At 35.9% G+C, this 14964-nt stretch overlaps 1 protein-coding gene across 1 annotated transcript in view; it reads left to right on the top strand.

Annotated features, from left to right (window-relative positions):
* The window catches only part of XPR1 (xenotropic and polytropic retrovirus receptor 1), a 189301-nt gene that overhangs the window by 42441 nt on the left and 131896 nt on the right, over positions 1-14964 (top strand). Inside the window, exon 2 of the mRNA XM_037506348.2 lies at positions 4583-4634. Coding sequence (XP_037362245.1) covers positions 4583-4634 — 52 coding nt within the window. The remainder of the gene's footprint in view (positions 1-4582; positions 4635-14964) is intronic.

Here is a 14964-nt window from a genome sequence, read left to right as displayed (position 1 = left end):
TCTTGAAGTATTGTCCCCTTGATCATAATGTAGTGACCATTGGGGCCTCTCTTTACCCTTTTGAGTTTGAAATCTGTTTTATCTGATATAAGTTTAGCTGTTCCTGCTTTCTTTTTTGGTCCATTTGCTTGTAGGATTGTTTTCCATCCTTTAACTTTGAGTCTGTTTTTATCTTTTGTAGCTAAATGCATTTCCTGCAGACAGCAAAAGGTTGGGTTTTGTTTCTTAATCCATCTTGCGGCTCTGTGTCTTTTTATTGAAGAGTTTAGTCCATTTACATTTAGAGTTAATATTGATATGTTAGCATCTGTATTTGCCATTGTGTTTGTCTTTCCTTTGATTTTATTTGTTTATTCTTTTAATAACTTTTTTTTTTCGGCCTTCTTTCATTGTTATTCGTCCCTCTGAGGTTCTGGCTTTAGGACTCCTTGTAGTATTTTTTGGAGTGGGGGTTTAGTCATAATGAAATTCCGGAGTTTCTGTTTGTCTGGGAAGATCCTTATTCTTTCTTCATAGAGGAAGGAGAGCTTTGCAGGATAGAGTATTCTTGGTTGGCATCTGTTTTCTTGTAGTCTGTTGACTATGTCCCTCCACTCTCTCCATGCCCATAATGTTTCTTCGAAGTCTGATGTCAGCCTGATTGGTTTTCCTTTGAATGTTATCTGTTTCTTCCCTCTTGTCAGCTTCATTATTTTTTCCTTGTCTTGGATTCTTGGGAGCTTTATTATTATGTGTCTTGCTGTATTTTTCCTTTCATCATGGACGTTTGGTGTTCTTCTTGCTTCTTGTATATCAATTTTCAGCTCCTTCTTCACGTTTGGGAAGTTCTCTTCAATTATTTCCTTGAATATTTTCTCTGTTCCTACATCTCTCTCCTCTCCTCCTGGGATTTCTATAACTCTTATATTTCCTTTCCTCATGGAGTCAGATAGTTCCCGAAGTCTTTTTTCGGTCTTTTTCCTTCATACTTCTCTTTCCTTTTCTGTTTTGGTTCTTTTTATTTCTGTGTCTTCAAGAGTACTTATTCGTTCTTCCTTTTCATTTATTCTGCTTTCATTGCTTTTCCCAGAGTTCTTTAGTGTCTCCTTTAATTCTTTGATCTCCTGCATTTCTTTTACTTCCCTCTTTAGGGACTCAATTTCATTCTTCTGAGCGTTGTTTTCCTTAATGGCTTCCCTCTTTAGGGACTCAATTTCATTCTTCTGAGCGTTGTTTTCCTTAATGACTTCTATCAGTTTTTCCATCACGGCAATTTTAAATTCTTTTTCTGGAAGGCTCAAAAGTTCTTCCAAATCACCGTAGTTGCAAGCTGGTGGGTGGTTTTTTTTTTTTGTTTTGTTTTTGTGGTTTGTCTTTTTTCTGAGGTGTTGCTACTTTGCTTGTAGTTTTTCTTTTCCCTGCTGCCTGTCTTCTCATTTGCTTTATGCATTGGGACACTGTGCCGCTGGTACTGGCTGGCATCCTTTTGGTGCGTTCTTTTGGGAGTTTCAGAAACTGGCAATCCAAACGAGTCAAAAATTGTTATGCCAGAAGTCTACTTTGAGTATGTTAATGGTCACTGTCACAGAATCTCTCCTCCTTCTGTGTTTAGTTACAAATGTGCATCTTGAAGTACCACAGACTTCCCTGCAGGTGGGGCAGCTGGATTGCACTCTGGGTTCCAAATCTCTGGATCCTCCTCTGGGCTCTGACTTCCTGCCAGGTGGGACCGGGCTTGTTGGGGCCTTCAGCTCACCTCTGACTGTGCAGGGAACCTTCTCCCTCTGGCTCAACAGGGAGCCTTCTGCCAGATTCAAGCAGTCTTTATTGAAGAAAGGTCCCTGTTCTAAAATGGCGCTTTGGAGACAGGCACACTTTTCCTCACGCCTGGTCTGCCCCAGCCATGGGTGCCCGCTCCCCCTCTGGGTTCGGACTGCTGGCCTGAAGGGGCCTGGCGTGGGCGAACTTCCTAGCTCACCTCTGGCTCCTCCAGGAGCTTTCTGCCAGTTTCAAGCAGTCTTTATTGAAGAGAGGTCCCTGTTCTAAAAAGGCAATGTGGGTACACACTCCCCTGCGCACCTGGTTTGCCCCGGCTGTGGGTGCCCGCTCCCCCTCTGGGCTCGGACTGCTGGTCATAAGAGGCCTGTCTTGGGTGAACTTTTGAGCTCACCTCTGGCTCCTCCGGGAGCCTTCTGCCAGTTTCAAGCAGCCTTTACTGAAGAAAGGTCCCTTTTCTAAAATGGCAATTCGGATACAGGCACACTCTTCCGTGCTCCCGGTCTGCCCTGGCCGTGGGTGCCCGCTCCCCCTCTGGGTTTGGACTGCTGGCCTGAAGGGGCCTGGCATGGGCGAACTTCCCAGCTCACCTCTGGCTCCTCCGGGAGCCTTCTGCTGGTTTCAAGCAGTCTTTACTGAAGAAAGGTCCCTATTCTATGGGGTGTTGGTGATTTTTTTTCTGGTCGCTAGGTGTCGCCAGAGATCTCTCCTAGTGTCCTTGGAGAGCTTTTTTTTTTACCCCGTGGGACAGGGGAACAGAGTGGGAGTAGTGGGGAAAGCCTCAACGGCTTTAGGGTGCTGTGTCTGCCTTGTGCCCCACTGTCGTGGGGAACCCACGACCCGAATTTCGTGCCCTGGGTCTCAGTTCCAAAGCCCTCAGGTCCAGGACGCAGTCTGTAGCCCAGTTCAGTGTCTGCAGAAATGGTGCCTTTTGCACCCCGCTCCTGTGTCCGGGCGCCTGGTTTCTGATTACTCTGGGAGGGACATTCACCTCAGTGAGGGCCCCCGCGCGTCTCCCCGCAAGCCTGGGTCGCAGGCGCAGGGACCTGGGCAGCCGCGATCTGCGTTTGCTTTTCCAGTGCACCGCTTTCCCGCACAAGCTTACCGGCCAGCCGGGGGCTGTGTGTAGGTCTCCGGGAGTCTGTTTTTCTCTAATGGCTTCTGGGGCCGTTCACTCACCTCTACGGTGAATCCTGCAGGGTTCTCCACAGCTCCAGTTCACGGGTGTCGTGGCTGAAATAGTTCCTTTCCACTCACAGTCCCACTTGATGCATAGTTTGTTCTTGTTGGTTGTTTTAGTTTTTTTGTTTTTTCCTCCTTTCTGTTGGTTGGAGAGTGCCGACTTTGTGGTTGGGGGAGGGTAGCAGGGTTCTGAGCTTTCCTTCCTTCTAGTCCTCTTTTATGGCAACTTTCTTCTTCGGGTAGTTTGCTGGAGTCGTCCGTTTATCTTCCGTGTCCCAGTTCTCACTGGGACCTGCTGCTTTTCCTCCCTCTTAACTTTTTTTTTAATGGGAGATCTTACTTGCAGCGTTTCCTCGCTGCCATGTTGATCCACCCCCTCCATATGATTTATTCTTGAAAATGTTCCATGTGCACTTGAAAAAATATATATGCCATGTTTTGGGGGGTAGAGATTCTGTAGATATCTGCTGAGTCTATTTGCTCTAGCTCTAAATTTAGGGCTGTTGTTTTTCTCCATCTTGTCAATTTGTCCATAGTTGTAAGTGAAATATTAAAATCACATGGTATTATTATGTTGTTGTCAATATCACTCTTTAATTCTGTTGCTTATTATCATATATTGGTGTTCCATCATTGTTTGCATACATATTTGCAAGCATTATTTCTTCTTCTATATTAAGATCATTAATTATAACATAGTGTCTGTCATTACTACCTTTTCAAATTGGAAGTCTATCTTATCTGATATAAGTATAACTTTCTCAGTTTTTTTATTAACTTTTGCTTGTAGGCTTGTCTTCTACCCTTTAACACAAGTCTGTACTTGTGTCGATAAGATGGATTTCCTGTAACTAGCAAAAGAACCACTTAACCACCCTGTCTGTACCTTTTGTCTAGGGAATTCAGGTTATTTACAACTGAAGTGATTATTGAGATTTAAGTGTTCATTGCCATTTTATTTATTCTACCATTTTGAAAAGTAAGGAGAACTGTGTTTCATTCCCATCACAAAACCACTGTTTTAGAGAGCTAATTGTAACCGTCCAAATTACCTAAAAATGGTTGGTAATTAATTTAATTTGAAAATAACTATAAAACGTGTACTATCTTTATCTTATAAGGACTTCGCAGACCTCCAGTGAGAAGTATTTGTATACAAAGTGAAAACTGTCCTGGGTATTGCCTATATAACAATGTGAATTTATACTAACACTATCGAACTGTAAACTTAAAAGTAGTTAGAATGGTAAATTTTAGGTTACATATATGTTACCACAATTAAAACAGATGCTATCCAGTCTTCCTCCCTCCTTCTCTCCTTCCCTCCCTCTATTCCTCTAGGGTTGTTGTTGTTCTGTTACTATCACTATTTATTTTTAGTAATCTCAGGTGACTTTGCATTCTTTCCCAAATGCCCCTTAATTTTTAAAATGTACAAGCCAGCCCTTGTCTAAAAGATTAAACAATACTGGATTAATATGAAAACATATTTCATTTTTAGTTTATTAAATTTAATTGAAGTACTTGACCCAGTTAGGGAACGAATGTTTGGATATTGAGGAAGAGGTAATTGTTTTAGCTTCAGATGCTTTCCATGTAAATATTACTCATGATTTCACATATATCTTTTCTTTCTTTCTAATAGGCTTTCAAGGATATGCTGTATTCAGCTCAGGACCAGGCACCTTCTGTGGAAGGTAAGATGCATTAAAATTACCTTAATAAAACTTATTTTTAAGGAACAATATTTTTAACTGCAGAGTATGGAACTAATATGATGCCTGGTTATATAGATTTTTTTCTGCTTCTGATAATAGCTGATTATTTAAATAAAAAAATTATTATTGAGCTCAATCTCTCTATGATAAATCTTTCATGTCCTTAAATCACCTTAGCACTGTGAATCAACAATACTGATTTAGAGTTAATTCTTAGTCTGTGTTATGCTCCCCCCAAGGTATTTTTATATTAATCTATCCATCCATCCATCCACCCACCAGTCCTCCCACCCATCATTTGGTGAACCCTTAGTACATAATTTGTTAGGGAACACAGTTTTCCTTTTCTATTTATGGCATGTCTTTAGTTCTGGGACTATTAAAAAAATGGGGCATGCTTTCTCTGTGTTTGTGAGTACGTGTGCACTCAATATGTGGGCATATTATAAAAGCATGTATATGTATGCATTTGTAGTTTGTCAGTCATAAAATGATTGACAGTTGTTATCTCTCCAGTTACCTTCACTGATTCTTTTCTGTTACATCAGTTTCTACTCACTACCTCATTCTTCATCAGTTTAACCTTGATAGATTTTGAGAGTTGTAAGTTAAAATTGTAGTTCTCATGTCAGCAAATAGTAGCTAATTTAACAATTGTTTCTTGAGGGAGTGTTCCTTTTGAGACTGGATATTCTTTTAAAATTTTACATTAAAAATTTCTAGGAGCAATTTATGTGAAAAATTATTATGCCAAGAATAGTCTGTATAGTCTGTACAGATTAATGTCTTTATGACTCATCAAACTGGAATTCTGTGAAGTCATTCTAATGACAAGCTTTTGGAGGCATATGTTTATGACATTGAGCAGATGCTGAGGTTGTTTAATAAAACCTGAACTATAATTAAAAACTTCATTGTTTCTAGTGACACAATAATATGCCTCTTTTCCCCTGATAAATTCTAAATTCAAAATGTGCTTCCTTCAACATCTCAAAATATTTTTCCCATACCACGTTTAAATTATGGTTTTGGCACTTTGGTATTAATTTTATTTCAACAATAACTTACTTAATTCTCTGATATTTAATTCAGGACACTTAGGATTTATTAGAATGTTTAATTCTTTATTGGGTACTATCTATTTTATTGTCTCAAAATATATTAAGAATGGACAGTATTATGTTTGGTGTGACTGGTGTCCACAACAACAATTTTACAAAAAACATGACAATTTTTTAAGACTGCCTCTAATAATCCAAAGGTGTAATGTAAGAACTTATTGCTGTGATCTACAGGGCCCTAAATAGTGTTCATGATCTCACCTTCTGTCATTTCCCCCCTTGTTTACTAGGTTCCTCCAGTCACATTGCCTCTTTTCGTACCTCAGTCAGGTGTGCTTACTCTTATAATAGGGCTTTAGGTCATGCCTTCTGTTGAGAATCATTAATCTTTCTATGATTGTGTCCTACAAGAGGACTTCTGAATATCTAATCTAATGTAGCTACTTAGCACTTTATATCACCCTATTTTATGTATTTATTTGCATAGTATTGCTCATCGTCTGCTATCTTGTGTTTTTCCACTAATTTTTGATTTCTCTTGATATCAACGTAAGTCCTCTGAGACCAGAGATTTTTTCCTTTAATATTTTATGTTTAACATCTAAAATACATACTTTACGTATTTACTGAGCATGTCAATGAGAAGGAATAAAAACAAATCCTTTCCCTAAATTTTCCTTGAAACCAAGTAACTATTATGAAAAAAAAAAAAAGTAAATTGATCTAACTTACTTCTTTGTTTTTATTTTTGTTTTTTAAGTTTTTTCTATGTGTTTTTTAATTTTTAACTTCTCATGGTCTTTGGATGCAGAATTTTGCCTGCGGATTAGATGGCTAGCATATTGTTTGTTGTTTCATGATGCTGACACTGATTTTACAAGCTCTGTTTTGAGGTGACCATTGTAGCATTTCTTTAAAAGAATAGAGAAGCAGAAGATGTGAGGTCCTAGTGTAAAGATTTTATGTTGTTTGATACCAAGCATGGAACTTCCTTTAATATGATTTAACTTCCTATAAATCATATTTTATATGCTATGAGCAATTGGTATGTAGGTTTTGTAAGTCACCAAACTACGACTTTTTGTGTTTTTTCCAGTTTGGTGTGCCTCCTTTCAAGGAGGCATGAAATAGGCACTGTGAAAAATATTTGAATTGTTACAGGATTGTTTTTACATCTATGTACTTAGTAGAAACTAATATTTTTTGGTTGCTTGAATTAAAATGAAAAAACCTGATGCATTGATTGATTTCCTTTCACATTTTGCCGCTCATCTTATAAAGCATTCCTTTTGATGAGGGAGTGTACATAACTAATACTAGCTTATTTAAAGCAGCTCTTTGATTCAGTTGGCTTAATATAGCTATCTGACTTTCTGAAATGGAATGAATAGATGCAATGAAGGACATAAGTCACTGAATACCACACATTAGTCACTGCTTTTCTGCCATTTCTTCTTTGTCGCCCCACCTCCCATCAGCCTCCCCCAATCTTGTAAACAGGTTTTATTGGATCATTTTTGCTTAGATTCTCTCTGCTTATTCTACTTGGTTAGCAGATGTGCTGCAGTCTCCCTAAGCTCCTTAGAATTCAGCTCTTAGAGGCACTGAAGATGAAAGTGTGGTTGTAAATTATTCATTCTGATTATATGCTTGAATGGGCAGAGTCCACTTCAGGCATCTTTTTCCACCTCACCTCTGTCCCCTGGTCTTTGTTGTTTTAACAGATGCAAACTTGCTTTTTAGTTCTGAAAGGTGGAAGATTAATTGCAATTCTAAAATTCATGAAATAGTTCTTGTATGTATAGGATTACTGTCAAGCCTGTGCATTTATAATATATTACTTTTTACATGTTATTCAGGATTTTATGTCTCTCCTCTCCCCAGTTTTTCGTTTTGCTGTCTTGTCTCATTATCATTAAAAAAAATTACCTGACTTTTCTGACCTCTAAACAAAAACATTTCATATTTATAATAGGGAGACCAATATCTATCTAACTTGTTGCATTTTCAGTTGGGCCATGGTAGGAGAGTAAATGTTCTGTGTTCATCATTTCAACACTTGTTTTGTCAATATGTTTTTTTCTTTAGTCATTTATTGTAGTATTTCAAAGATTGAAGTAGGTTATTGTTGCATGAGAAGGCCATACCAGGGACTTATAGTGAGTTAATCTAAAAAATGAAACTCTAGATTCATGTGTAACCACTGCAGCCATAAGGAGATACACAAATGGCTAAGAGTGGGAATTGAGATATGAAGCAAGTCGACAGGTAATTGTCATTTCTTTTAGAATGATGTATATTTTTATCTTTCATTATTTCTTTTAATAAGGATGAAAAGATCTGATTAATATTGAAAGCTATGTAATGGAATTATTTCTGAAGGACATATTTCATGTTTACATTGGAAAAGGGTGCATATGCATTTGTTTTGTGGAGATCACAACTTCTAGATAACAAATATTATAACCTTCAAAAATAAACGAATGTATTCTTTAAAAATACCATTAATCTCTCTAATAGAAAAGATGTGCTTCTGAGTAGTCAGTAGCATTACTATTCAAGTTGAAAAATATCTACTTCTCTTTTACAGGAAGAGAATTAAGTGTAATTTAATGCTGATTGCTAACAATAAAATTATGTTGTAAATAAATAGTAAAATTATCTCTAAAAGTAAGTATCAAATTTGAGTAGCATAAGGGAGGAAGCTAAAAGAAACAAAGAAATGCTTTTGAACACAGGCTTATAGTCCTGCAGAGTGACACTGCAGCGTATTTTCAGTGATTAAAATTTTTCTTTGCTTATGAAAATCAGTAATGTATAAAGTCATTTTCAATTATCACACTATTTCTCTTTTTTTTTTTTGTCAGTAAGTTTGAAATAAAGTCATGTAGAGAGAAGGGATAGTTATAAAACATTAAATCAAAAAACAAAAATTTCTGGGAATTACTAGCATAGACTGTACTACAGAGGAAAAGATATACCAGGTGAATGAATCTGGCAAACTAATACACTAGCTATTAGGAACTGGAACAGTTGTTATAACTTAAAGTTGGCAGAGTTTAAAGTAAGGGAACTTCCTCTTTATATTCTTTTTATTTTCTTAATGTAGAGCCACTTAGGTATTCAGTGAAAGAACACCAATAGAAAAGTAGAAAGAAGCATAAAAGTTTTGATCAGAGATGGATTTCCAATTCTAGGTATACATCATTGAATAAATGAAACAAACAAACAAACAAAACAAAACAAAAAAAAAAACGCCTGCCTTCAAAGTGGAAAAGATATTCTAGAAATCATTGGTGTAAGCAATAACTTCTGATTATTTGAGGCAATATGAGAAAGGATTAGTCAGTAATTGAAGGAGTAAATGATCTCTTATATTCAGTTTCCTGTGGCTGCTGTAACAATTTACTACAACTTTGGTGGTTTAAAATAAAGTAAATTTATACTTTTAAAATTTCAAAAGTCAGTCGGAAATCAAGGTGTTGTCAGGCTGCATTCTTGGAATTGGGGGGAGAATCCAAGATTTGTCTCTTCTAGCTTCTGAGTTGCTGACTTCTGTGATTTGTGGCCACATCTCCAACTTCTGTCTCTTCATTTTGCCTACTCTTCCATCTGTTTGTTCTCCTCTATGTCTAAGAACATTTGTCATTGGATATATCGTCTATCTATATACTTCAGAATGATTTCATCTAGGATCCTCCATTACCTTTCAGAGACCCTTTTCCCAAATAAGATATTGTCAGTTTCCAGAGACATGTCATCCTATACAGTAGCCATTAGCTACATATAATTATTTAAATTTAAAATAATTAAAACTAAAATGAAATATTTGGGCCCTTAGTCACACTACGTATTCAATAGCAATAAGAGGTTAGGGGCTAACAACAGCACAGAACGTTTCTCTCAACAAAGAACATTCTGTTGGTCAGAGCTGAACTATATATAGGTTTTCTTCCCATCTCTTCTTTTTCTTGGATTTCCCCTTTTTTTTTAAATTGTTGTTTGGTGTGCACACTGGACAGTTTGGATTTTAGTGATTTGTGCCACTCCAGTGTACATGAATTTTTCTTAAGAATATTCTTTAGGTACTAGTGCTACTATTAGAAGAGATGTTGACAATATATAGATAATATCAGATTTTTTTTTCTTTGTAATGTTACTGTTGGTGATCATTGCATAGCCTTTCACCCACCTATTATTAAGGTCTATTAAAATAGGGTGGTTTAATGCTCCGGTGTGTGTTAGTCTGAAATTTATAGAGAGAAACTTCCTTTCATCAACTCTATGGTAACCCTCAGATACAAATTATAAAGGACAGGTAGAAAGATTGCTTGCTTCTGTCCCTTTGTTTACCACTTTTCAAAATAATACTGGTTCAATATTTTCCAATGATGACTAGTGAAAAAATTTTAAATGTCTAAATGAATTAATGAACTTACACATATTTGTATGTTTTGGTCCAGTATAATTTTTCACTCTCCTTCAGTATCATTTTTGTCCTTATTAATGATCAGATTTTCAACTTTGGCCAGTGAGAGCCTCTTCAGGTGGTTTCCTAATTTCATCTCTTGTTTTCCCGACCATCTTTTATATATATATATATATATATATATATATATATATATATATATATATATATATATCTCCAGCCTAGGAACTGGTATCAGCCATACTGCCAAGAGATCTTACTTCTTTTAGTAATCACCAGTGACTCTTCCTTCCTCATTCTGGCTACTTCTTTCAGTGTTATTGCTACAGGGTTATTCATTGTTTTAGGCTTTCTTTTTAGTGGAAATACATACATATCCACATTATGTACACACACTTATAAATGGATGAACGAGTATATATTGGATGTATCATATATATTTACTAGTATATATTAAAGATATTATACTTCAGTCTTTAAAACTTTACATTCTTAGCACAAGGGACTATGGTGATGGTACACAGATGAATTGGTGGTGGGAATTTCACAGGGACTACACCTGAAAGGAGAAAGCATGCATTGTACAAAAAGGAAGAATGATGTAAAATATATATAAAATATAAAAAAAACCTTATATTCATAGTGAAGTTTGAATTTGAAAGTGTCAGGCCTAGGTGAAAAGGTGAACTGTGATGATTCTTAAGACTGAACTTAGGCATGGTAAACACAAGTACAGCTCTTTGGGATTAGAGTGCTGGGGATAGGGAACCTAACTTTACTGATTAAATTTTCATTTTCTTAGTTGAGAGTGGAAACATAGTTTATCACCTAGGAAATTGAGTGCCAATTTGTGATTCCTGATGAGAAATTGACCAGGTATATGCTTGTTACAAGAGGTGCAGTCAAAGAGATTGAAAAAGAAAAATCGGATTTATATTTGTGTGTTATTAAATACAATTAATTTTGCTTATATACCTGAAACACATGAATCTTACATGAGGTTGAAATGTCTATACTTTGAATCAATACATTGCAAATCTAGTGTGATTAAATATCCTTAAGAGTTGGTGTTGTTCAAAAATTTCAAAATATGTTCTTATTAGGCTATTCAAGCAAGGAGTCTGGTCATTATAATGAGAAAACTAGCTAAATTTGTGTACTTCTTTTACAAAAGACCAACCAGAGTAAAGTAATTTACATTTTATATTATAAGATTTATTATTTTTATACTCTTATTTTTTTTTCCTGTATAGGATCTCTGTCATCTTAGTAGAATAATTGGTTCTTTTTAAAAGATTACAACTAGTCTTTTAGATTAGTTACCAAAAGATCATAACTAGTCTTTCTACTTAAGGAAAAACATGACATATGGTTTATTCACGACATAGTAAATAAATGAGGGTATTTATACCAGAGAAGAACAGTGTAATAACACAGTATATTAGGGAGATACCCTCAGAAGCAGGTTATTCTCAATGACCATAAACCTCTGTTCATAAATTAAGTAGTAAGATAATGATGAATAGAAGAGGTGAGATTTGAGTTTGATCTTAAAGCATAGTTCTCTCCATCAGCCCAGAGAAACAACGGGACAGAACCAAAAGTTTGCAGGTACTTAGGCAATCAGGGAAAGTGTCAGTAGACTCTTAGTTAAATGAAGAGGAGGGTGAGCTGTAAGGGTGAGGCCAAATTTGCAAGGCACTTAAAAGTTTTTTAAAAGTAAGTCTTTTTTGATAGACCAGTATGCTCCTGTATTTGGGCCTGCTAGTTAACTAATGCAGATTAGAATTTAAAGGTCATTGTGAATTTTGTATTCCAGTTCAGCAATATTCAATATTAGATAGACTTGGTGCTGTTTTGAACTGATTACATAATTAGAAGTCTAGAGGAATGCAGGCTTTAGGTATGGAGCCATCCAGTCTTCCACTCTCCATTTTTTAATGATTCTTATAGTTGTGTGACATTTAGTACATTTACTGTGTTGTACAGTCATCACTTTATCAAGACACAGAGCATTCTTTTTTTTAATTTTTAATTTTTTACAGCATTGTTCATTTTTAAACAATATTTGCTTCCCCCCACCCCCTCAGATTGAGTCCCCATAGAATTTCCTTCCCCAAGGCACCCGTGCACCATCACCACAGTCCCCTGTGCTTCTCCCTCCCCTCTTTTGATGTCTCTCTCTCCTCCTCCCCTGCAGTAGGTCTCTGATTTATAATTGTTGACACAGAGCATTCTTAAATATAATTTTGTTCAGCTGAAAATAAGATTCATTATAATTTGGGGCATGCCTTTTTCCTTTCTAATTTTTCAGTCCATCTATAGCACATGTAGAAATAAGTTTCATTTTTGATCCTTGCATTCATATTTAAGATGTATAATTTGGGGAATCAAAAAATAACTCAAGAGTAGAATTTGTTTCGATGGTAGTAGGAAAATAACCAACAAAATCAGTAAACCTGAATAGATTTTTCTTGTTTACTGTTGAATAGAATGAACCGTTCACTCTTTTAAATAGTGGAAATATTTTTTAAATTAGAATGGTCCCTGATGGCCTTTGAATTTGAGAGAGTCTATTTTTTAAAAATGTCTACACAACACTGCATAGGACTGTGGGAAAGGTGAAGACTTCATTTATAAATTCCTATTTATAAGTTCCTATTTATAAATTGTGTGTTCTGGACCTAGAAAGGTGAAGATTATGCTTACTGATGTTAGTTTTCTCTTTATGTTTATTCCAACTCTCCAAAAAATAAAATCTACCCAAGTTTTATTGAGAATATCCTGGTAGAAGCAAGGAGTTGATTGTTGTAAACATAAATTATGGGAATTTGTGTAAAATATTTTAGATTTTAATAAGAAAGGTGTTAATAAGAAATCTTTTGGGGGCCTCCCCGGTGGTGCAGCGGTTGAGCGCTGGGCTGCGAAGCTGCCCACAGTCTCTGCAGCACCGGTTCGATCCCCGAACGCCGGGCGAGGGTCCCACATAGCGCGCAGACCTCTCCTGCCGCCCGCTGCTCCTCTCAGCAGTTTACTTTGTTGGTCTGCCTGTTCTACTCTCCGCTCTGACTCTGGTGAATTCTCTTACTCTCCGTGCTTCTGACTGTACCCAGTGCTTGTATAAATAAATAAATAAATCTCTAAAAAAAAAAAAAAAAAATCTTTTGGATTTGGATTTTGTTCGTGGGTATCTTTGTTCTGCATGCTAGTTTTCTCTTAAGATCTCTTTCTCTCTGTGGAAGTGATGGTGGTGTTGCTTAAGTAGTATCTTGATGAGGATTGCAGTGGAATTTCCACTTAGTGTTTCTTTTTTAGGTCTTTTAGAACCCCTGTGAGAAATTAGAATTAAACAGTTAGATCAAATTCACTTAGGAAAACTAACTGGACTCTTTTAGGCACTATATTCAGTAAATAGAATACTCTCTTTGGATTAAAAGTAAAAGCAGTTTACTTGAACATATTACAAATGTGAATTTTAAGACTCATCAGATGGATTAGCCAGTAGTTATCACTGCTGATAACTAGACATTGTTTAACCAGTAATTTTGCCTATGGTTCTTGTGAATAATAGCATCTGACTTTCACATCCTTTATGATTTTCAGGACTAGTTTTAAAGAAGTATCTTTAACTTCCTGCTTGTTTCATTTAATAATTAATATCTTCTATGTGCTTTTGAGGTAATGAAAAAGTTTAGAAAAAAGATAGTGGCAGTAGTTCTACAACGTTGTGAATTGACTTAATACCATTTCTTGTGCATTTATATTTGTAAGTGGTTAAACTGGTAAATTTTATCATAATTTTTAAAAAGGGAGAAAAGTCTTATAAGTAAATATATTTCTGGAATGATTTCTTTTTAGTTATGACATTTTTTAGTGGATATTTTTTACAGGTTGATTTTAATCCCAAACTATTGGCATACCTGTCTCCTACTTTTATAGCCTTATGTTTTCAATAGAATAGGAAAATGGAATCTGATTATAACTTTCGTTATCTGGAATCTGAAAATAACTTTCCCCATAGATTTGTGCTAGTTGAATGGGAAGTTTTAGCTTAGTACCTTAGTAATTATTTTAATGAAAATAATTAGATTTATTTGAAGATTTTGTTAAGGAAATTTAAAAAAAAATTTAAAAGATCTTGAGTTAAGCCAATTTTTAAAAATATAACTTTCAGTTTTTTATTAAGCTTATTTGTTTATATATTTACATCATTGTTCATTTTTGTACAGTATTTGCTTTCTCCTCTCAGGTGTAGTCTCTATAAAATTCCCACCACCAATTCACCCGTGCACCATATCCATAGTCCCCTGTGCGCTTCCCTCCCCTGTTTTGATCCCTCTCCCTCCTTTTCCCCTGCAGAATGTCTCTGATTTATAGTTGCCTGTTAATTTGTTTATTTATTTTTTCCTGATCCCTTATTTGGTTCCCCTATATTTGTCCTTTAGGTGAAACCAGCCGACATTTTTTTTATTCTTCTGACTTATTTCACCGAGCATAATCCCTTCCAGCTCCATCCAAGTTGCTACAAATGGCATGAGTTTATCTTTTTTGTTTGCCTAATAGTTAAATATGATTTTTTTTTTATTATGGTGACATTAGTTTACAACACTGGGTGCATACCTCAGAACCATCGGGAATTGTTAAAAAATAGACTAATACCTAGATTCCACACTATACCTACTCCATCAAAGTCTTGGGGATGGGATGGGAAATATATTTTTAAAACAGGTTTGTAGAAACTGTGAACAAAATTTCTCGTTTAAAATGATGAGTTACACATACTGGTATGTTGAAGCCATCTCACAGGGGCTTGGGATGA

The sequence above is a fragment of the Talpa occidentalis genome, unplaced genomic scaffold (genome assembly GCF_014898055.3).
Source record: "Talpa occidentalis isolate TD23 unplaced genomic scaffold, MPIMG_talOcc4v2.1 talOcc4.12, whole genome shotgun sequence".
NCBI lineage: Eukaryota > Metazoa > Chordata > Mammalia > Eulipotyphla > Talpidae > Talpa > Talpa occidentalis.
This window is presented reverse-complemented; position numbering and strand designations above follow the sequence as displayed.